The sequence below is a fragment of the Polyodon spathula genome, chromosome 14, assembly GCF_017654505.1.
Source record: "Polyodon spathula isolate WHYD16114869_AA chromosome 14, ASM1765450v1, whole genome shotgun sequence".
NCBI lineage: Eukaryota > Metazoa > Chordata > Actinopteri > Acipenseriformes > Polyodontidae > Polyodon > Polyodon spathula.
Window position 1 is genome coordinate 6,484,206 of NC_054547.1, and position 23,849 is coordinate 6,508,054.

Below are 23,849 nucleotides of genomic sequence, written 5' to 3' on the forward strand. Positions count from 1 at the left end.
TATTTTATACTGTTGACATCAGCCAGCCAGACTCACAGGTTTCCAAATCCAATTATTATCAAACTTTTCCGCTCGCTTCTTCTGTCAGCTTCGAAAAGTCTGCTGGTTTTACTGTATCTCCCACGGGTGATTTTAGCAGGTAGGAACTGAATCGCCTCCTGTCTGTCGTTTCCGCGCCAATCACACAGGTTATTTGCGGCTCGGCCTGTACTTACCCATACCCACCCAGGGCTGACAGCAATGTAGGTCAGGTGATAAGGAAGTAGCTGGAACCGCGCAGCTTTAGGGGAAAATAACTTCCATCAAACTCTTTGGACCGGCTTCTGAAGGTGGGTTTGGTTTACTTTCAGCGAGCCCGTGCTTTCACATTAGATTACAAATCGGTTTTATTATTCGCCTATTCGTGCAAAGATAAAAGCAAATGTATTTGGTCTTGTTCCATATATATATATATAATTTTTTTTTTTTTTTTTTAACCGTACTTTGCCGTAGCGCCTGTGCCGCGAAATGGTGAACATAAGTCGTGTGTAGCTGTACAGCTCAGTCTTGCCTGCTTTCCTTGGGAATTTCAGTTTATGACCCAATGAGGTAGAGAAACTAGTTCCACAGTTAATATATATATGTGTGTGTGTGTGTGTGTGTGTGTGTGTGTGTGTGTGTTAGATTTCGGTACCAATGAAAACAAACCAGGGTTGAAGTCAAACCGTATTCTATTCTATTCCAGGCCCTAGAGTATAATTACATTTTAATTGAACTGAGTAAAAGGGCAGCTGCATCATACTACATTACAACTGAGATTTGGGCATAAACTTGGGACTGCTTGTAAACTGGTGTGGTATTCTTCGTTTAATTTACCGGATTGCAGGCACAACTGGAGTTGCTTTATCCTGAAGTCGAAGTCAGCATATTACAAAAAGCTATTTTGCTACACATCAAATCCACGCTAAAATGCAGCGTAACCTGAACACTGGGTTCAAATGTATCCTTTTGTCTTTATGCAAATTCACTTAATTCAGGTTTTCTAACTTAATAAAGGTGTAGTGCCCCATAGTTTGAAAATATTTTACATTTATGTAAGGTTTTACTTTATAGGTCCTGTTACAATTTTCAGCTCCATTGGTGTCTCATGTAAAAAAAACTACAAAGGAAAAAGCAGCATTTGTATGCACGTGCACAATTCTACATACAAGCTATCGGCATTATCTGATCATATCGGTCTCCTGTGGTTTTTTGGGTTTTTTTTGTTATAATTTGAGAATCGGTTGGTGAAAACAAAACACTATCAAAGATAGTTTCATTGTTTAAACAGCTAACATAGGCCTAAATAAACAAGTGGAAGTTTCCATGTGCAGCGTCCATGGCAACAGCTGGCACGCGCACCTACCTAGAAGTACTGTTTTTATCAATCACAGGAATGTGTGTACACATTTATGTGCAATTGTAAACACCTGTAACATGTAACAGATGCTAATAGGTGGGCTAACAAATGTTCAATATAAAAGCTGCCACTCCCTGTTGCACGGCAGCTTCCTGACACAGTGGGCAAGTCAAAAGATCCCCCATAAACATACATATAAGTACACATGTTGCTGTTGCAGAAGTGTACACTGTTGATTTAATCAGTGAGGTGTAGAGCGTCTGTTAGAGTAGGAATGAAGGGTAAATATCCAGAGTGAGCTGGGAGATCTTATTGCAAGTTATAAAGGGTTGCAGTATCAGATTGAGGGGGGGGGGGTGTTCAGAAAGCCGGTCCAAGCTGCTTGGGTTCTGTCCCTCAGGAAGTCTTTATGGGGTTTCTGCTTGTTAACGATCTCTTAACTTTCTGTCAGGGGTGATTGCTGAGAGAGCCTTGCAGACCTGACTGGAAGTTGTGGTTCCGGAGTTTGGGTAAGTTTACTCTATTCGTTTCACTTCTCTTGATCTGTCCACATCTGCAATCTTATGTTTTGTCTGGTTAACACTTTAAACATCAACTTGGTCAGGGTATGAAATATTAGTTAGCCTTAATGAATGTAACCTGGTTGTATCATTTTCTGTTTCATGTTCCTGGTGACTTAACTTTTTTTTAAATCTCCTAAGTATTCAGTTCTAGCCTTATTAGAGCTCTCAGACATGTTTAATATCTAAGTAATTCTAGTGTAGCAGAATGTAACCTTTAATCTCTGCACTTGCAGCACTCTCCCCTAGTGGATATAAGAAATACCACCTTAAACAAATACAGAATCTTTATTTTTTTTATACTATAGTATACAATGGTAGGGGAGACGCACTGTAAGCACATGCACTTTCTTTATACTTGGAATACGGAATCACCATGTCAGCTTTGGTGAAGGATCCTTCAATCAGTGTCTTGCATGTGCCAATGGGTGTGTCCACTCACCCCACCTTGGATACTGCCTGTGAAGGTATTTCTAGATCCATGTCTTGACCATGAGCGATCCACTCCACACATAGAGATACATATAAATATAACAGTCTAGCTCTGGGATTCTTGGAAAAATACAGTCAGTGTTGTTCTATGTAGGGATGGCACTGTACAGTCTGGGTGAAGGAGTAGGGAAGTGTGTTGGGAGACTCGAGGATGTTCTTTAAGTTGATCAGCTGACAAGCAAGTGCATCAAAAGTTGAAAGTGCTACCCACTATTGTCTAAGAGATTCTCACACTATTGTCTGTTAATTTTCTTGGGTGGCTCTATGTTTAACCCTTTTTGTTGCCCAAGGTGTTTTATTGGCCTGCCTGCTAATGAACAAGATCATATTTAGGCTTTGAGGTGTCAAATAAATACACACATTAATAAATAAATAAATACATACAATTATGTTCTTAAGAAACCTACAGCCTCTGACACATAGTGAACATTTATTTCACACACAGTTAGGGCCAGAAGAAACTCTTCCTGATGCTTGATTTGGCCATCAACAGGCATTAAAGGATTACATCTGTACATAAGATCTTTTAATAAAACCTGACATGTGTACCCCGAAAAATATTTTAAGCGCTGTGCTACTACTATGTAATATATTGAAATCGCTCATATTTCAGGAATACTGTAAGCACAGCCGTTTCAAAATATCATCCTTTATAACATGTGTTTAATGTCATGGTGGTCACATCTATCTATTTGTCAAGCAGAGCGAGAGCCATACCATGAAAGTGTGGCCTCAAGACATCTGAATCCGGCTGCGAGCCGAGCCAGGGGCAGGGTTAAGGAGTTTCGTCATTACGTTGCATCAGTCAGTATGCTACTGTGTGGTTTTATTCAATTGGTACACTCGATTGCTGAGTTGGAAGCGATGTCATTTGGTGCAAGGGATTTATCAACAGTTTGGTCAATCAACTATTGCTGCTGCTTGCAAAGCTGTGGTTAACTTGTGTGCATAGCATTAATACATGTTACTTTTTTGGTGCCACTGATCCTTAACACTTATACTGACAGCTGCACCTACCACTGCTCTCTGACTGGCCTGCCTCCCTTGATGTGCTGCTCTTTCTGCAGCTGGTTGTGTCATGTTGACGAAAGACGGCACTGATGTATCGTCTTGTATAAGCAGTGTCTACAAAATTAACTGACAGCTCATTGGGAAGAACTACACTATAAACCCCAAAGTAATTCTAAATAAATTAAATCAAGTTTCAGTAACTTAAAAATTCAAATTGTATTCACAGCACACATCCATTTTAACTTAGTTGAACGTTCAAATGTATTTTAGTTGTTCAAACGTAAATGGTTTAAGTAGAATCAGGGGGACTAGATTCCCATCAGGCTTGTACAATTTGTTTTTGGGATTGTTTGTTGTTTATTGTGTTGTTGTTTTGTGTATGTGTGGTTACAGAAATGTGTTGCGTTTGCTTGTCGTTTGTGCCTGCTCCCTTACATTGTCCTTGTGTTATGTGTGGCCACCCCCATTCGGTGGTCAGTCTGCAGATGTGACCTCCCTCCCTTCTCCCTCTGTCTGTGAATCTCTGCCTGGTTCCAGCACTTGTAAATGCTGCCATAAGCTCACAAGCAGAAGTACTGCACTGGCAGCTAATAAAATAGCTTGTTGATTGCACATTCTGTTGCCTCAGCTAACTTTTTTTCTTTTTTAAATGAAATAAAAATGTTCAAACTAATTTGACCATTAAAAAGTAAATCTAACTCAAATCGATTATGTTACATGAATATATACTGAGCATCAAAAGACTTGTGGTCTCCCAGTTTGTGGCCTGTCATTGACAGTGTGTGTCTGGTTATACCGTCTCTCCAGGTTTGAAATTGCTGGCTGTGAGCACCCAGGACGGCGAGTCACAGTACACTGCCCTAGTCCAGCCTCCAACGTTCTGATTGCACGAAGGCGCTGCTCTCTTGACAGACGTGGCATATTGTTTTTTTTTTTTTTTCTGTGATTTTCTTAATTGCTTTTATTCAAGCTTGCAATTCAACAGCTGAAATCACTCCATAGCCAGTGTCCAATCAACTGTGTCACTAGTCAGGTGATTAAGTGCATATGCTTCAGTCATAGGCACTCCAGGATGAATGATTGAGTGATTAAAAAGAAACCAAAAACATTTAGTCAATGTCCATCATTTATATACTTTCACCACCCCCCCCCCCCCCCCCCCCCAAAAGTAAATTTAGTTATAATAGTGGTAAGTTTCTTTTGATGCTAGGTATACATGTTGTGAGTTTAGTCAGCCCCAAAGGATGTCGTGGCAAAAAATAAGAGTAGCTAAACTTAATTATATTAAGGCAATGAGTTTATGAGTTTGACTTATCAAGGTTTACAGTGTAAGAACTTAAAGCCTTATTATCTCATAAGGTTTAGTTATCTTTAACAGACTAATATTGTAGGGATATTAGGGCTAATCGAATGTAGAAAGCAGCTAGCCTGCAACTGTAAATATTTATAATATTAATATTAACAGATACACTTTCAAGCACAGTTAGCCCTGATTTTGCAACTTTATAACATTTGTTTGAAGTATAAAAGAGCAAAACATACACAGTAAAAAAAAAAAAAAAAAATCTTGTTTCTTTCTCTCTTTCTCTCTCTCTCTTTGGTCTTCTTGCTACATGGCAGCACACATTGGTCAAATATTTTCCTCTTGAGGCATAAGGGTAGTAACCTTTCCCATGCTCACTCTGCTTATTCAGGAAATCATAAAATAATATACAAAGTTTTACCTATTTACCTGCCCTATTTTTTTTTTTTTTTTCCCCACCACAACCCGAACCACACTTTTTTTTTTAATTTGGCCTCGGTGCTTTTGAATCATATGACATCTTAGTTTCTGCATCTGGAGTTGGACTACCTTTTATGCAAATTCAAAACAGAAAATGTCTGCTGCCTTTTGTTCTTTAGATATTTTTTCAGCTTGTGAATGAGAGGCTGCTGGAAGACAGCAACCTTTTTCTTCTGAAAAACCAAACATGATTGGGTTTCCAAATATTTTCCCACACAGTGACACAAAATAGTCAAAATTGAATATAACTGTGATCAGTGTTGGCTCAATGAGAAGAACAGTGAGATGCTGTGCATTGCTATGTAGCAATCTGTACATATCTGCCTGTAATAATGCTCCCTGTATTTGTTTTATTGCAAGCTTAAAAACAGTGGCTTTCTTCAATGGAAGAGCCAGATATGCGTCTCGATCCAAGAGGTGCCATTTCCTTCCCTGAGCTATTCGCTGGTGCCGTGCTAATTGACGGCTGGAGTGGCTGTGTGCTGAGCTAGGGTGTCAGTCCCACATTGAGAACAAAGGAGTGGGTTTGGAGCTGTCTGGTTGTTGGGTGTGTCCTAGCATTAATTTCTTAATCTTACACTAATCACAGCTGCCTCCAGCCCTTTTTAACTCTTTCAAATCAGTTGCAACACATTGGCTTTTTAAATTACAAGGATTAATAAAGGAAAGGTTTATATGAGGATGCCAGTTAAAGGTGATCTGGGTGCGTGCGCACAACGGTTCAGCCCTGCCAAATTCTCTGAACTCAGATTCCTCTGTTTTGCGTTTTTCAGTGATTTGTCATCAAGTACTTTTAATCATCTGCCTTAAAATGAGCAAAAAGTGTCAGACTGCAAGTAAAAATTTTGAAATATTACTGACATGTTTATCTTTTAAAGGTCTAAATGCTAGTATGTATATATCAAAAAAAAAAAAAAAAAAAAAAAGATTGTTGTAAATGAAGTTGGAGTTTCCTCTAATCCATTAAATGCAGGGTTATTTTTATACTCCATTAAAACTGAAAGATTTTGTACTAAAAGGGCATTCAGATGTGAATGACCCAGTTTGGAGAGGTCATCTGAGGGAGCGATCGACAGCATGTCCTCCCCTGGAGAAACTGTATATTTTAAAAATAATACATTTGATTAATGCCCCCCAAACTCCACTACGAGCTTATTCATATTTGATTTTAATTTCAAATGCATTTCTGTCACTTCTAGAAAAAATGTAAAGTTGTAAAAAGGCACAGATAGACACATGCGCGCTAAAGAAATGGTGTAGTAGTCATATTCAGAAACAGTTGAGTGTTCATGCCAACTTCAGAATGTGAAGTGATAAGGTTTTTCATATTGAGCAGCACACTTGAGTGAGTTTTAACACTTGTGTGTTGTTTTTCTATATGGCTCTTGTTGTATGACTGATCATTCCACTGTGTAGTGGCAAAAGAATGCTTGCAATTTAGTCGAGCAAAATGCTGCTGATAACATCTTTTGTATACCCTGTTACTCAGAAGTAAACAAAGCATGGATCTCTAGGCAGATTTAATATAGAGGGGTAATCCTTATTTGTTAAGAATGACACCACCTTTGAATATGAAACTTTTTGAACCCTTTCAATCTGGCTTATGACATCTTCATAGCACTGAGACTGCCCATGTCAAAGTCACTAATGATCTATTAATGGCTGCTGACTCGGGTGCTTTATCAATTTTAATCTTCTTCGATCTTAGAGTGGCATTTGACACTGTACATCACGAGATTCTACTTGATAGAGAGTTTATTTGGCATCTCTGGCACTGCCCTTAACTGGTTTAGGTCGTATCCAACAGGATGTCAACAGTTTATCTCCATGGGTGGGTTTAGTTCTGAGGTTGGGACAGTAATTTCTGGTGTCCCGCAAGGCTCTGTCCTCGGCCCCCTGCTATTTAGTATTTATATGTTTCCTCTTGGCCACATTTTAAGGTCTCATGGCATACACTATCATTTTTACAAAGACGATACTCAAATCTATATTAATTCTAAACCGGATATCGATGTTGCTGCCTGTACCTTAACTGCCTGTATCTCTGATATAAAAAATTGGATGTCAAAATTTTTTTTACACCTTAATTGTGACAAGACTAATGTAATGGTGTTAGGTACTCCCCGCCAGCTGAGTAAAATCAGTACTTTTAACTGTCTGTTGATGGAACCATGCTTGAGTTCAGATCTAAGATGAAAAATTTGGGTGTGATTTTTGATCCTGAGTTAACTTTTAAATCACGTGTGCTGAATACTGTCGAGGTTTCTTTTTTTCACCTTACAAATATTGCCAGACTGCGTCCCATGCTTTCTCTACCTGCAGCTGAAAAACTGGTTCATGTTTTTGTTTTCTCCAGGATCGATTACTGTAACGCCCTGCTCGCTGGGGTGTCTAATGGCTTCCTCACTAAAATTCAATTAGTTCAAAATTCTGCAGCCAGAATTTTGTCTCGGTCCCGCTCAAGAGATCACATCACTCCTGTCTTGAAGGCCTTGCACTGGCTGCCTATCAGGTTTAGAATTGATTTAATAATTTTAATTCTGACATATAAGGCTCTTCATGGGCTAGCTGTGACTTATCTGTCAGAGCTGTTGTCTTTTTACACTCCCACTCGCAACCTCCGCTCTGCTGATCTCAGACTGCTTTGTGTCCCACCTGCTCATCTGAGCTTTATGGGCAACAGGGCCTTCTGTTGCTATGCCCCTCTATTCCACTAGAGATTATTATTATTATTTTATTATTGTTACAGCTTCTTAAACAAGCTACTGTCCACAGATTACTGTGCAGTCTCAGTAAGCATTGTAGTTAGTGCCTTGAAGGAAAAATAGTAGTGTTAAGAATTTTGTCCATGTATAAGTTACACTATACATTTACTAAACACAATACCATGTTGGTACTCTTAAATATAAAGTTGACATACATTTCTAAAAGATCCTATTTTTGGAGCACTACACAGATTCCCATTTACAATCAATACAGTACAAACTTCAGAATGACAGCTACAGAGGCTGACACAAAGACATGTGGGGGCGGAACTCCAGCTGTGGGATGGTGGCATGAATGCCAGACGTCAGTTCTGATTGGTGAAGATGTTTATGGCCTGATGGATGCATCCTCACTCACAATAAAGATCTGTCTTCCAGAAACATTTTTTTTTTTTTGCACCTCCCTTACCCCAACCATCCCACACACAATTTACAGATTGCTAAAATGTGGTGTGTATTGCCCTTCCTAGATTAAAATTATTGTGAAATAGATGTGTGCAGGCACACTGCCTTAGTTTTCCATCAGTGTAACTGATATTCTAGTGTGACCCTAGCTGGATATTTATAAACACAGTGATTTGAAACATGTTTTAATTAAATTGCAGAAATACCTCTTCAACTAAAGTATTTAACATCATTGTTCCCCCTGTCACTTTAACAAAAGGACGTCATTCATTATTTAAAGAGAATACCAAAAGATGGCAAACACATTGCCGTTACTTTATCTAGAGCGTGTTTGTGCTCAGGGATAAACAAGAGCCCTTTCTCAAACAGCCATGATCTAGAAGACCTAGAGTTAGTCTGCTGTGTGTGATCAAAGTTAAGAAACAGGTATGGGTCCCATTTACATGTAGGATCCCCCACCCAAAGATTTACTATATTCAGTGGATTCCTCTGTTAAGATAATGTAGAGAGCTGCTCCCAGCAGTACAGAGTACGGAGCTGATGCATTATTACGTATTGGGTATTCTGCAATTTGCTGGATGTTCTTTAGAGGTCAAACTCTGCAAAATACCAGGGCCTTCATGAAACAGTATACATTTTGTTATTGTATCAGTTAAAATAATCACTGGTAAGAATGTAAACTTAATCAACTATTTCTCGGACCATGTTTTATCACAATAGTTGTGATTGGTGCACATTATTTAAAAAGAATAATGTGCATTTTTAATGACTGAACTCCAATGAGTGTGGTGGAGGGGCGAGAGAAGGATTTGTTTATGAACTCCCACAACTCGGTACTTAAGGACCTTTTTTATTTTATTGTTACATGTTCCCATCCAATGAGTGTGGTGGAGGGGCGAGAGAAGGATTTGTTTATGAACTCCCACAACTCGGTACTTAAGGACCTTTTTTAACACATTGTTACATGTTCCCATAAAATAAAAAGGGCCTTCTGTATCCTATAACTTAGCAAAAGGCATGCCTTTGGTTACAGGGTATAAAAATAGGAAACTAAAAGGTTTTGCTTTTAAAAAAAGAAAGTATGGGGTTTTGAAAAGGGGGTATTTTTTATCCATACATTAAACGTGTACTAAAACAACTGCCAAATTCATAAATTTATAACAAAAAACAAATTCATTTGTAAACATCACAGTTTCGCAGTGAGTAGAATACAAACAGTCAATTCACACAGGGCTAGTCTCTATAGTTCAATTTATTTTTGTTTTTGTTTTTAATTCAGGTGTGCTGAGTTATATATAATTCTGTTTCCTGCATGTATCCATAGATTAGCCTTCTGGGCACTCTGCATAATCATATCACGCTTTAATTCTTGTTTGTTAGTTTACATTCCCCAAAGGTGGTTTTAGTAGTTGGGACACAAGCTTGCTTTCCACAATGGCAGTCCAAACTTCCGCTATCAGGAAATAAACAGCCATTTAAAAAAAACAAATGTGTTACTGATGAGACTTAACAGGTAACGCCTGTAGAGGTGATATTCAACTTGGATCTAAAGCAAAATACACTTTGTAATGTTTAATTTTTCATTTTGCACCTGACTTTACGTTGCCACAGCCCTCCCACCCATCTCCCGCCTTGATGTTCAGCAACGATCCTTCTGTTAATAAGCAAGTCAGAGTGTTAGTCAGTCCTGTTTGGTCAGTTTCATCTTGAGGTGCCTCTCCCGAGCCTAACCCAGTTACTTTGAATTGTTCTCTGAAGTCAAAACATACAGTTTAGAACCTGCCTTGCTAGATTCCTCTCAAGGAGAAGGAGGTCAACAGCAACAAGTGTGGGAAATACCAGCGACACTAGATGAAAACCAGTCGAAATACCACAAACGTATGTATAGCTGTTTTAGTGTAGTTTTGACTGAAACAGTATGCAGTGGAAGACCTTGTTTGAGTGATTTTAAAATGTGGTAATTTTTTTTTTTTTTTTTTTTTTTTTGAAAACATCCTGTTGTAGCTGCTTGAAACCAGGCATGTAAAATCAGTTGGATGCATGTTGTGTGTACTGTGTGAAAGTAGGCCTTGGTACCAAGCATCAGAATCCCAATAGAGTGTAGACTGTCCTTTTACACCAAGACCCAAAGCAGAGATAATATCTTGTATCTTGGCTCAGGTTGGGTTTTAAGTTCTTTTATCCATTTATTTTTTCCCATGGCTCAAAGCTGAAGACCCGTTCTATGACTTAGCAAGTAAGTTTGTGAAGTTCATGCAGAGAGATGTTTTGAATGTGGAGCTGTTTTTGTGGTTTTTGTTTTTTGTCGTTCCCCCTCCCCCCACAAAAAACATTTTTTATACAGCATTGATCATTTAGTGTTTCTGCCTGACTAGATACAATCAGATGGATGGATGTGAGTGTGTGTGTGATAGAGAGGGTTTAGGATATGCAGAAACTACATGAACGTAATTTAGATCTTTTATTTAACATCATGTAATCAAAGAAACTACAAAATGATATAGCAAAAGCCTACCGGAAGCCATGACGGTAGTACAGTATTTCAGGTTCGGTTTTGAAATGTCACATCTTTCAGTTTTTGTAAATTTTTTGTTAAGTGTGTGGGGGAAACTACAAAGCTATATGTAATTTCAATTTGTTAACGTAAAATTATTCAGCCAGCTTCATTCGACTTTATGAAGACAAAATTCATTCATTCCGTAGGGTGATGCTAAACACTTGGCCACAGCTGTTAATAATATGCCAGTTAACTGATCCAATCTGGGGGAGTGAGGCCTTTTCTCTCCCAGGAAGACACGGAGCGACATACAGTCACTCGCATGTCTTTCAGCTCAACAGGTAGAGGCGACAGTCTTCCTGCTTCTCTGTTGCCTGGAGACTGTTTAAACAGCTAAGACCTTCTGTCTGGTGATGTTAAAACTGAGCCAAGCTGCAAAAACTGTTTTAGTCAGGGACAAGGCAACGCTCAGAGTTTCCCATCACACATGCAGCCAGATGCTGGCAAAGACCAGGCAGGATTGGCAAATTTGTTTATGTACAGTAACAGGCTAGCAGTCAGTGGCAACAAAGGGCTGTTTTTTTTTTTTTTTTTTTGTTGCAGGTTGGTTCTGAATCTAGCAATCTCGGCTATGGTCAGAGTTATATTGCTTGTGTGAGATTGTCACCAAATATAGTGATGATAAAGTTGCTGTTCTCCAACTTCCTAATGTAAACAGTTTTCTGTAGTTTATAATAGCAGTTCCCTCTGGGGTTGGCTGTCTGTTTCGTCACTCTTAGCAGTTTGAAAATTAAAAAAAAAAGAGGAATTAATACCAACATTCCGTTTCTTTAAAACCAGAAAAGCCCTGGAATGTTGCTGTTTGCAGTTCTGACATCTTCTCAAAACAACGTACCTCTCGGTGATCGAGTAGCACATGGCATTAATAATTACGTTCTCTTTAAGAGAGAATTTCCTGCTTGTTTTCTAACAAGAGCCTTTCAGTCATAGATTGTGCAGGAGTTGAAAACTGGAACGTAATCTTCAGCATATTCTTTACCCAAGTTGCCTTGCAGGAAAAAGTGGGGGAGGGGAAAGGGGAGGATTCTGTGACTAAGTGTAGAAGAGGCTGGGTGTATACTGAAACCTACTTTTTTTTTTTTTTTTTTTGTTCAATGTGCCTATGTGTAAACTGTGGAGGGTGTGGCCCCTTGCCGGCCGGCTCTGTCTCTCTCTCTCTCAAACCGGTTATTCATTTGGCCCGTGACTCAGTGAGGGTGGGGACTTGGGACTTGGTGGACTGCAGTACCAGTCACATTTTGTCAGTGTGCCTCTTTCTCTCTGTCTCTCCTTCTGTAACTCCCTCTGCCCTCTCTCTGTCTCTCTCTCTTCTAAGCGGGACTCTGAGGTTGGTGCTGTTGACACACACAGCTGTGCCCAGCACCAGGGGATCAGCAAGGATAACAACAGGTGAGTCTCAGCCAGCTAAAAGGAGCAACTGCCCTCCTTTTAATGTTTTATTTTCTCCTTTCTCACTTAAAGTTCTTTATTTCCTGCCCGTCCTGTCTCTAATCAAGCAACATGTCAGAACAGCCAGCATCGGTCTCAAGGCTTTGAAGCAATGATATGGGAGGGAGAATTGCAACAATGGGACTAGTTTGTACAGCACAGTAGTTTTGTGCCTGTTCAGCCAGGAATGTTATTGGGGTTGTGTTTTTAAATAGTGCCTTTTTTTTTTTTTTCTTTTACTTTTCTTTCCTTTTTTAATGCTTGTTTTTACCATCTGAGTCTTATCTGATGCAGAGAACGTTTGGCTCTAATAGAGAGGGGCCTGCTGTGGTGCTGCAGCTCCTTTTGAAGGGAAGCTCCTTTCGTTCTATTCACTCTTTCTTTTCTTTTAATGTTCTAACCCTTTCTGTATTTTTTTGTGCTCTTTTTCCCCCCCAGTCTCTCCTTGACCTTTTATGTCTCGCCAGCCAGTTCAATTAGTAACCAGCTTTTTGCCTGAGTTTCTCATGTTAATGCTGTCCCTTTAGTTCATTATTACCTTGAAGCATGTGAGTTGCTGCCCTTTCCTTCTCCTCTGACTGATTCATTGACAGAACTACACTGTAGATTTACCTCTTCAAATACCTCCACCTCTCTACCTAATTCATTTTTTTAATAGGACTGTAAAAAAAAAAAAAAAAAAAATTTAGTTTGGTAGACAGCTGACAAATAATTTTTGAAACTATAGACTTTTCCTTTGAGAGACGATTACCGTGGCAAAGTTGATTGTGTATCAATATTCATCTATAAATAGGACCCTATAAAATCCATGTTATATAGAATTTGTTGTTTTAAAAATCTGTAATTTGTTTGTTTTGTTTTTTATAACCACCAGTGTCTGATACATTGACAGCAACGATGAAGCTAGAAATGCATGAAAAAATGATAAAACAAACCTTTCTAAATGTTTCAGAAAAAAGGGTACAAGTTATCACAATGTAATAGAAACAAACTAGGAACATTGTAAATAAAAAATAATAAATATAAAAAAAAAAAAAAATCAATTTAGGCTTTTTTTTAGTAGTTTTTCTTTTCAACACAAGCTGAACTATAACATTTCAAAATAGATTTAATGTTTTCATTAACAACTAATGACAATATAAATAAAAGCCTAAATATTTTGATTTATTCTAATTTACTATCTCCCTGAGAACAAAATGCAGCAACTAGACACTACATTCTGCAGTAGTCATTATAGTACTATCTGTTCAGAATAGCTAGGTAGTCATTTTTCCCCAAGTGATAACGGTAGCCAGCAAGTGAAGTGACATGAGAGGCAGCACTTTTACAGTTAAAATCACGCTCTTGTACTGTGGCTGAGAATTGTGAAATATTTTTTTCATGCATTCCCATGACGTGTGTTTCTTGAAGCCTCTTGTCATACAAACACTGTGCTATTTCAATATAATTTTTAAAATATATACATATATATTTTGTTTAAACTGGTTTTGTGGTAATGTCCTCGTGCCTAATTCCGTTTTTTTTCTTTGGATTCCGCCCGTGTTCTCTGCAACGTGGATTTCATAGGGCCCTATATAAACAACATAAAAAGAGTGTTTTGTTACAGCTGATGTGAGGATACAATGACCTACAACTTTGAAAGGGTTGAGTGGGTGTCTGATGTTTTTTTTTTTCATAAAACCGCCACATAAGGGAAGGCAAAGTCTCTGATCATCATATCCTAACTGCTCACATTGGAAGTAAAAGGTCCCTGGCATTGAAACCAGGCAATGCTCCCTGCAATATAAACAGGACTCTGGGTACTTTTCAATCTGTCTTTATTACTAAAGCATTTAATTCAGGCTCTGGATTTATGGCACAGCATGAGTAAGGTCATTTCAGCAGCCATGAACCTGGCACCTCTTAATTGCACTTTTCTGTACAGGATCTGTTCTCTCTGTAAGAGCAGTTTCATTCCCGTTCAGTATTTGTGCGATGGCCACTGCAGACAGGGAATTCTGAAGGTAGAAGAGCTGGGCCTGTGTGGCTTAATGGTTAGAGTTCTGAACTAGAGCAGAGCTCTTGGATGTAGTGTCAATGGTATTGGGCTATAGTGGGTTAGGTAGCTCAGTGCTGAGCTGTAGTGCTTCAGGTACCCATATCTTGTGAGTGTTAGACAGGGTTGTAAGCAAGAGTGGGTTTGAATGTCGGTTCTCCCTGTAGTTATGATTATGTCTAGACTCGAGCCATGGCTTGCTGTATATGAGTGGCAGTGTGTTTGAGAATTTTGTTACATTTATCTCTTTTATTCTTGAGACAAGGTGCCTTTTATGGTTGGTTTTTGATAACAAAATATCAACCTCCATTTAAATGTAAACAGGCACTGATGAATGGAAAGAGTAATACAACACTGCATAAGAAATTGTCAGCTACACCTGGAAACAATGTTTCCAGCAAGCTTTTCAGGCTTGGCAACAATTGAACTTGGCTTGATTTGAAAAACAAGGCCGGCAAATCCAGTGATCAGCCCAGCTAGGGTGGGGGTGTGAACTTTGCACTCAGTCAGGTAATCAAGTGAAACGGTCACTTTCAAGGCAGCTGAGACCACAAGCATTCCTGCTGTTCTGCAGTGTTTGCGTAACAAAAGCTGGGTTTGTAATGGCCTGAGGCGTTTCCTTCATAACTCGTGTAACCTCTGGCCTATATAACGTTGTGCTCTGGTTTGTGTGTGTGTCTTTTTCTGTGTGGCGCACTTCCTCAAAATAATCTGAAGAATTTTAAGTATGTGGCAGCACTGGCATGTGGTCTTATCAATGGACAGTTCATCAGTTTTATATGCATCGTTTGTAGGGGAAACTGTTGCTTTATTAGGAGTGCAATGTGTTTGTTTGCAGTTGCCATCGAAATCAGCAGGTGGATTGAACATTTGTAATGGAGTAAAGCAACCCAGGAACAAGTTTGAAAGCAAGACTCCAATCAGTAGCAGAGGAGTAACATTTAACATATAACACTTTAATTGCACTAGGTTGCTACTAAAGTGGAAAAAGGGTAGTGCAGCTCTGATTCTAAAAATAGGAAAGATGTATTTTATCAGGCTGAATATTGACTAATGATTTTGTTAGTGACTATTCCTCTAATCAACTGGGTGTGTACTACTCAGTGCAGCCCCACAGCCAAGATATTAATTCAGAATTTTTCCTTAAACCCAAGACAGATATTTTGAAATGTATTCTGGTCGTTATAGCAACAGTGGACCACCTTTTTAAGATACTCTCCCTCCATGTGTGGAACTTGTAAACAGTTGACCCCACCTTGGAAAAAGCTATAAAGAGTGTTTGCTTTCCCTTGCTGAGATATGACCATTGCAACATGGCAGTACCATCACCCTAGGTGATACCAGCTGATAGAGGCTACAGCACACAATAGGATTTGTCTCGTGATCGTACCAGGTTGAACTCTGTCCCCTTGTTTTGGCAGCCACATGCTCTAACCACTGAGCCCAGTTACCAGTGCCTTCCACAAAGCAGTTTGCACTGCGCGACACACAAGGCAAGGCTGGTGCCAGTGCTTAACAAAAAAAACAGCTTCGGACAACAATTCCTTCTAATTTTAAAGGAAATTCACATTTAGTAAATCTGATCTTAAAAGATCTGCTATTCAAATGATTGTTAGTTGAATTTCCTGGTTGCAAGAACTCATAGGAGACACAGTGGTTGGAATGGAGTTTTATGTCTGATACCTCCAGTGTGCCATCCTGCATCAACAACCGTCTCTCTCACATACTAATCTACACTGGTACCTCCATAACAATGCAGCTTGTTTTTTATCGGAACAAAACTTGGCGTGGAAGAAAGATGCAGGCTAGGAATATTTGATTGTTCAATTTTGTACAGACAGTCGTTGCTGAAAGGGTTATAGCTTAATAACTGCAACCTTGATGTTACCTTTAACTGTGCTATTACTTTGTATCTTTCCTAGACAGTGGGAGTGTGTTATTTCTGTAATAATTGTTATGGTTATCTATACCAACAGCTTGAACTGCAAAGACTGTGATGATCCGTCACGAGTGGGGGTTTTCCAAGTATATCAAGGTTAATTTTTGTATTAAACCAGAACTGCTCTCTGCTGAGTACAGTATCTGTTCATGCCTTCAAATCTACCTAGTAATGGGGAAGTTTGGGCCAGCTGTACATCCAAGCCTGTCTGCATTTCCATGCTAAATGTTTGCCACGCTGTCACCGCTCACCCACTTCCTCAGTCACCTGACTGGAAAAAGGACTTTGCTTCCTTCTTGTTCTCCAAAAAAAAAAAAAAAAAAAAAGAATAAATGAAAGCATTATTTCCGCTCGCTCTTTCTTTTGCTAGTGTTTGAAAATCCTTGTGTCGGTACACTGTGGGTATTAGTGTAGAAAGTTAATCCATCATTGATCAGCTCCAGTGTTCCTAACCAGAGCATAAATCTGAAATAAAAAATACTAAACTAAAAACCGCCTGTCCCCAGTCAGAATGGTAATGGTGTTCTGCTGTGCCTCTCCGTTTATTAATTGGAGGCCGAGTTCCATAATTACATAATGGACTTCTCATGTTTTTGTTCCCTTGGGAGGGAATGGCAAAGGCAGGCAGTTTCTTTCTTTTTTATATTTAAAGTATTGCTGCTTAATGCAACCCCCATTTATTTGAATTTTATTTCCACAGTTTGTGTGTGAGGGTTATATAATATATAAAGTCCTCACACCTTATCTCAAGCTCAACTTGCAGGTTCCGGTAAGTCCAATGTAACTGTTAATGAATATACTGAGATCCCGCCAGTCTTGCGTCAACATGAAAACACCCCTTAAAGTGAAAACCTGCAACCTAATCTAACTTGTCTTTACCTTAGATCAGCTCTTGCCTGAAAGTACATGGGATTGCCTGATAAGACCATTGAAGGTTATAAGGGTTAGTTCTGGAAAGGTAATAGTTTTTTGGTTCCTTTTATCCACAGGATTTGAAAAGTTTATTTATCTGAAAGGAAGGAAGGAAAGAAAGAGGAAAGATGATAATGGAACTAGCAACGCGAGTTGCTCAACTCTATGAGGACATCATGAAGCACTCGGGTGAGGGACACGTACCCTGTTGTGGTTAAAATATCTTATTCACAAGTTTTGTTGCACAGGAGAGCTTAGCCTTCACATAACCAGCCCTAACGTTAAAGGCTTCATTTATTATAGAACTGTTTTGTGAAGGGTGTTAAAGATGGTGGTCTCCAGTGAATGCCCAGTTTGCAGTCTTAACCCAGATCTTTAGCCTGTGGGTTTAATCCCAGTCACAACAACAACAAAAAAAAAAAATTACCAAAACAACTCTACATGTTCCAAACCTTTTTATGCCTGGTACAATGTGTTTGGACCCCAGATTTATTTAATCTTATTTTAAGATATTTCTGTTTGTTATTCAGTAGTTGCCTAGGTGACAGCAGCAGGCACTATGACACTGTGTTTGTGCTCCTCAGACCCCCGGCTAAACGCCTACCCGATGATGCAGAGCCCCACCCTCATGACGAGTATCCTGGTGGGCTATGTCATCTTCGTGCTGAAAGTGGGACCCCGCTTCATGGCCAACAGGAAACCCTACGACCTCAAGGGAGTCATGGTTGTTTACAACTTCTTCTTAGTCGCCTTCTCCATCTTCATAGTGTATGAGGTAAGGCAGTCTCCTGCAAGAATTAGAAATGTGAGTTTTTACTAAAAATAGTCAGTTGCGATAGTCAGAACGATTTGCTTTATTTAGGTGACTGGTGGAAACGTTTGGGAAGTTTTTAGGTTTGAAAGTGGTTGAGTTAAGGGGGTTCTACATTATTCTGCTTCTACAGTAGTTAAAAATAAATAAATATTTAGTCACCAGTTTTGTTTTGTTTTTATTGTGCTGGTACAGTGCAGCAGAAAAGAGTGCACAGCATTTGACCTAGATTTAAAACCATCACAGACTGGCCAAACTGAAACTGCAGCGCTCATTTATAACACTATCTGAACATACAACATCTTTATTTCTTCTTTTAAAATGGCTTCACTGTTTAAGCTGCAGCCTGTGATTAAAAGAGTACCATTGTGTGACTTCACCTTTTTTCTAATGCAAACTTCACCCTGGAGAAAGGGCTGGTGGCTGCTCTCAGCTATCACAAGTGCTGTGGAAGGGAAGGCATTAAGATGACACAGCACAGCAAACACGCTGGTGCTCTCAGCTATTGCGTTCAGTGGCTGAGCTGTTAAACTCCCACATACTCCCTCTTTGTGACCAGGTCACTGTTAAGACCACTGTATGTCAGTCCCTGTTTGTGAGGACAAGCTCTCTGCATAACTGTCAGGGTGTTCTACACCAGTGCTTCTTGAAGGCAGCCACTGTACTGCTTCAAGATACTTTGTTCCAAGCGTGTCATTTATCAGTCATGTAGCGTGCACTTTAAAGTCTCTAAGTAACTCTTATCTTTTTTTTTGTCTTTTTGTTTTTTGTTTGCAGTTCCTTATGTCTGGCTGGGCAACAGATTACACCTGGAAGTGCGACCCTGTGGATTTCTCAAACAGCCCTCAAGGCCTCAGAGTAAGTGTGATTTGTTTATCAATAGCTTTTAACACACAATTGTAAGATAAACAGAAGTGTCAAAAATAAGGGTTTCATTGCTACTCTAGTACAATTTTTGTATTCATACTGGATTCTTTTCAACTTTACCTTACTGGAAAAGAATGCAAAAATAATGTCTACATTTATTATTATTATTATTATTATAGTACATTTCCAAAGTGACTGCCCAAAATAATGAATGCCACTTACCTTTACCATGGTATAACACCCATAGAGAGCGTTTTACTGTGGGGGAAATATTGTGCCCATTCTGGCGGTAGACATTCCTAACATGATCTTCTTTATATTCTTCCCCCAGATGGTTCGAGTAGCCTGGTTCTTCTTGTTCTCTAAATTCATTGAGCTGCTGGACACAGTGAGTCTCCTCTCTTTTACTTTTTATATCTGTTTGATTGCTCTTTTTAAAGAGACGCAGCTGGAGGTGAAACCACTTACAAAGTTTTTATTTTTAATGTGTATTGTAAACCACATCAAGATGGGACAAAAGAACTACTTTTAATACATTTTTCATCATTTAAGATACAGCGAACAGTCATTTGTAGCAGGGCTTGGTTAGGAAGATTGAGAACAAGGCATGTCTGTGGCATTTCTATAGGGAGGCTGACAAATGAACACCCCTATAGGAATTGTGCACGCCACAGTTAATACTGCCCATAAAGTGTGATCACCTTCTTGGGCTATTGTGCTGCCTTGGGTTGTGGGATAACTGGAACACCCCATTTCTTAAAGTGTTTGGGGGAGTGTCTTGTAGATGTATTATAATTATATAAAGCTTCAATGTGTACGAATGCATTCATGATTTTATATAAATATATTATATTTTGATGGTGAGAATGAAATACTCATATGTACTCCTGGAGTAATTTCTCAAAAAAAAAATAGTTACAAATGAAAATGTCTCTAGGTGTCCAAAAATCAGCATTGCTTTATTTCTGTTGGGTAGATCTTTAAATGTACAGTTCAGTAGATTTCTGTCACAGACACTGTATTCCAGGCTACACAACTACAATACCAAATAGCAGTAACTGCAACTCAAGAGCAGAACAGCCACATCAGAAGGCATATCCACGAGGGGCTGTGGAAAAACGTTAGAGTAAATCGCAAGCGGATTGGCTGGCTATCGAAAGCTGCTGTTGGGGTGGCTCTCCAGACATCAACGTGATGTAGATTGACTGGTGTTGACTTTGTGTGTTTGTTTCTTCACAGGTGTTCTTTGTGTTGAGAAAGAAGAACAGCCAGGTCACATTCCTCCATGTTTTCCATCACTCAGTCATGCCCTGGACCTGGTGGTGGGGGGTCAAGTTCGGACCAGGTATGTTACCCTATTAGGACCTTTTGAAGGGCTTTACAGGGTCCAAAATTGTGGGTAGTGTATCTTGACACTAAGTAACTATATAGAAGCATAAGCCGATGGTAAGTAAGTCGATATCTGAATATGCTGAAAAAGTTTTGTAATGGAAGTTATGTTTCCTAGACTGCTTTTGGGTTTAGCCGCTTGATGAGGGAGTTTTCTTTCTTTGACCTCTACGCTGCATTTCTGAAGGAGTTCAAACAACTCACTTGACCTGCTTTTTCATGGGTTATCCTGGGTAAATCATTATTAGTAAGAGAATACAAACAACGGCAACACTAGGTAGTTTAGTCAGTGAAACACATTTATATATTTGAAATACATTTATATATTATATAGTTTGAAGATGTATCTGTGTGACCTCAATATTTGCTAGTGAAAGCATCTTCCTGCTACACCTCCACTCTCTGTTGGATTCAAAGTGTGAATTTCCAACAGCAGCAGTGTCCACCTGTTCCTTAGAGGTGGGTTCATTTCCATCTGGTATGTTAGCGTGCTGTGGTGGGCCTGAGGAATTCCAAACCTGTTAATCATGTTTTTCCCTAACGTGTTGATCAGGTTGCTCTGCTTCTGTTTTTCCAATAACTCCGATGTGCATCTACAGTGCTTTGTTACCTGTACTGCACACTGTAGTTGTTGTAAGGAACAGAGTCTGCCATATTATGTACACAAGTTCGTAAGGGAGGTGGCTGCAGTAGGCTTTGCAGATTCATCACATTTTAATGCTGTTGCTTGATGAAAATGTTCACGTATTTAATCTTGAATAAGGCATTTGGTTAATTTAGTGACATTTCATGTGAGCAACAAAGTACTGTAAAATGATATGTACAGTACTATAAAATGATATGTACAGTACACCCTGGCTATAACGAGCCTGTTTGGGTCCAATTGTTATATTGAGGGGTTTGTTGTAACGAAAGGACAATCAAAATGAAGGACAAACTGTTGGAGTAAGTTAATGGGGTGAGATTGTGAGTAAAAGCAGATTTACATGTCTTAGTTCGTTTCATGTATGTAGTATTCTACCTTTGCTTTATCCAGTTTGCTAAAGAATTAAAACGCAGTACAAAAAAAGCACAAATCTCAAATTAAAGCTTCTATTCAAAATCAGTCTGGCATGAATCGTTTCAAAGTGCACCAACTGTTAATCCAACATGCGAGAATCACAAACTGAGTTTTTATTCCAAATCAACCAGACATGAAAAGTTAATCAAATCCTCAATATTTTTTCGCTGTTTTATTATTATTTTTTAAATCAATCTTGCTTTGATGCTATAGTCTCCAGCTTTGTTGATTCATAAAATTATTTTCGTTTCAGATGCGTTTAACAGCCATGTTTCGCTTGCGTACAGACCGGGATGTTCACAGTGTGTGTATATTGTAACAAAAATCTTTAACGCTATAAGAATGATCCTTCAGTCGATTCAGGGGCAAACTCAGTCTTATTACACTAATGGGCCTATGCCGATAAAACTAATTATTTTTTTTTTTTTTTTTGAAGAAATCACTGTCTTGGTTTATTCTCTTCTCTCTCTGCTTCACAATAACAACAAACACTCCCCCTGTCACTGGCCTCGTCCCACTCCACGGCCAATCACCAGTAGCTCTTGTGGTCCATGCCTGTCGCCCATTGGCTGTTCGTCTGATGTAAAACACAGCCCCTCCTACTCCAAGCGTTTCTGCACTTCACAGACCTCACATATGTTACAATAGTATCTTTTTTTTTTTTTTTTTTTTTTATTTGGGATCCAGTGACCAGGTTGGTTATAATGAAAGGCGTTATAGTGAGGGTGTGCTGTACGTGTTTAAAAAAAAAAAAAAACTAATCTCTAAAAGGAGTTAGTTATTTTTGTTTATATCTATCTGTGGTCTCTTAGAGCCTGTGTGTTTTTCTGTCTAGGTGGAATAGGCTCCTTCCATGCCATGGTGAACTCAGTTGTCCACGTTATCATGTATTTCTATTACGGGCTGTCGGCTGCTGGACCCCGATTCCAGAAGTACCTCTGGTGGAAGAAGTACATGACTGCAATCCAGCTTGTGAGTACTCAATGAGTCATCCCTTTCCACAATCTTTTATTGTAGTTTTCTTTTTTCTTTCTTTCTTCAAACCAAGCACATCATTTGAAGGTAAATGCTATTGACAGTAGGAAAAGCAAATTGTTCAGTAAGCTAAAGTCATGTGCTGTACTAAAAAAAAAATATATATATATTGCTACGATGACAAAGCTTTTGTTTTGGAACTTGGGAGCTTGCATTCCTTGAATTATATTTTCACTTTGATACCCATGCCAAGCTGACCTGTGCTGTCTGTTCCTCTCTGCTGTGTCACAGGTCCAGTTTGTGCTTGTGTCCCTCCATGTCACTCAATACTACTTCATGGACAAGTGTGACTACCAGTTCCCTCTGTTCGTCCACCTGGTTTGGATATACGGAACCTTCTTCTTTGTTCTGTTCTCCAACTTCTGGTACCAGTCGTACACCAAGGGCAAGCGGCTGCCCAAAACCCTGGACAAGGATGGTGGCAAGGGAACCATCATTGCCAACGGGAAGCATGTCGAAAATGGCCACTCGCATCTGGAGAATGGCAGCGCCCACAACGGGAAAATGAAGGCCAATTAACAGTCATTAAAATGAGAGGAAAACCAAACCAAACTAAATCAGGATGTATTTTTCATTTAACTTTTTTTTTATTTCTTTTTTTTTTTATTCAAGAACTGCAATCTCTGCAACAAAGGAGAAAAACATGGCCAGTAGACTCCAAAGTCAGTTTCTTTTCTGCCATAGGAAATGCGATACTTGGCTACAGACTGCTGTACGAGAAGAGAAAACAGTGTCCAATCACTGACAGTGTTTGTGCCACAAGGGTCAAAACTGCCTGTGTTAGCCACCCAGGGTATCCCTTTCACCCCTCTTTCACCCATTTTAAATACAGCAAGCAATGCATTCCTGTAGCTAAATCTAATTATCTTTAACAGTGATGTACAGTTAGTCATAAAAACTTGAATACAACTGTAAAGTATATAAGCCAGAACTATGGTGTAAAATGAATTGAGACCAAATAGTGAAATACAGCTAGGGAAAAAAAAGAGATAGGCATTGACATTACAGGAAAGTTGAAAAAGGAAGGAGAAAAAATTGGTATTTCAAGTAATCCGTAGGAGGATTAATTGACTGACCTGTCTGCATTTATTGCATATGTGGCCTTTTTAAAATAGGTCTACTAACCAAAGCCCTCAACTAACACTAAATTTTTGGTGTTTCTGCTTTTTTTCTTATTAGCTCATTTTTATTTTTATTTCACTAAGCTGCCTCACCTATTATTCTCAGTAGGTTTTCCTGAATACATACATACATAAAGTCACTTTGTTTATAATGCACTAACCTTCACAATGTGCATGGTTGGGTTGCAAGGTCTAGGGTCAGGTTAGGGAAGCCCAATTTATATCTACCACAGGCAGTTTCAATTTCCCCTGTTGCTCTAATACTCAAACGTTTATTTGTGCCATGATTATTCCATTGTGT

At 39.1% G+C, this 23,849-nt stretch overlaps 1 protein-coding gene across 2 annotated transcripts; it reads left to right on the forward strand.

The window, feature by feature from the left end:
• Positions 1 to 282: 282 nt before the first annotated feature.
• LOC121327249 (elongation of very long chain fatty acids protein 1-like) lies at positions 283 to 23,759 on the forward strand. Of its 2 annotated transcripts, XM_041271171.1 has the most exons (9): positions 283 to 329; positions 1,830 to 1,887; positions 17,343 to 17,454; positions 17,850 to 18,040; positions 18,854 to 18,934; positions 19,275 to 19,331; positions 20,183 to 20,288; positions 22,228 to 22,364; positions 22,659 to 23,759. In XM_041271171.1, the coding sequence occupies exons 3-9, from the start codon at positions 17,394 to 17,396 to the stop codon at positions 22,944 to 22,946; spliced, it is 921 nt and encodes a 306-aa protein (XP_041127105.1). In that variant the 5' UTR covers positions 283 to 329; positions 1,830 to 1,887; positions 17,343 to 17,393; the 3' UTR covers positions 22,947 to 23,759. The 2 variants fall into 2 exon arrangements, with proteins under 2 accessions (XP_041127105.1, XP_041127104.1); XM_041271170.1 differs by lacking the exons at positions 283 to 329; positions 1,830 to 1,887 and adding an exon at positions 12,171 to 12,340.
• Positions 23,760 to 23,849: the final 90 nt, after the last annotated feature.

Excerpts from the sequence above, each read along its gene's own strand:
- LOC121327249 (XM_041271171.1), top strand. The coding sequence starts at position 17,394 with ATGATAATGGAACTAGCAACGCGAGTTGCTCAACTCTATGAGGACATC. Across the intron at positions 17,455-17,849 it reads GGACATCATGAAGCACTCGG|ACCCCCGGCTAAACGCCTAC; the intron begins GTGAGGGACACG and ends TGTGCTCCTCAG. Across the intron at positions 19,332-20,182 it reads TCATTGAGCTGCTGGACACA|GTGTTCTTTGTGTTGAGAAA; the intron begins GTGAGTCTCCTC and ends GTTTCTTCACAG.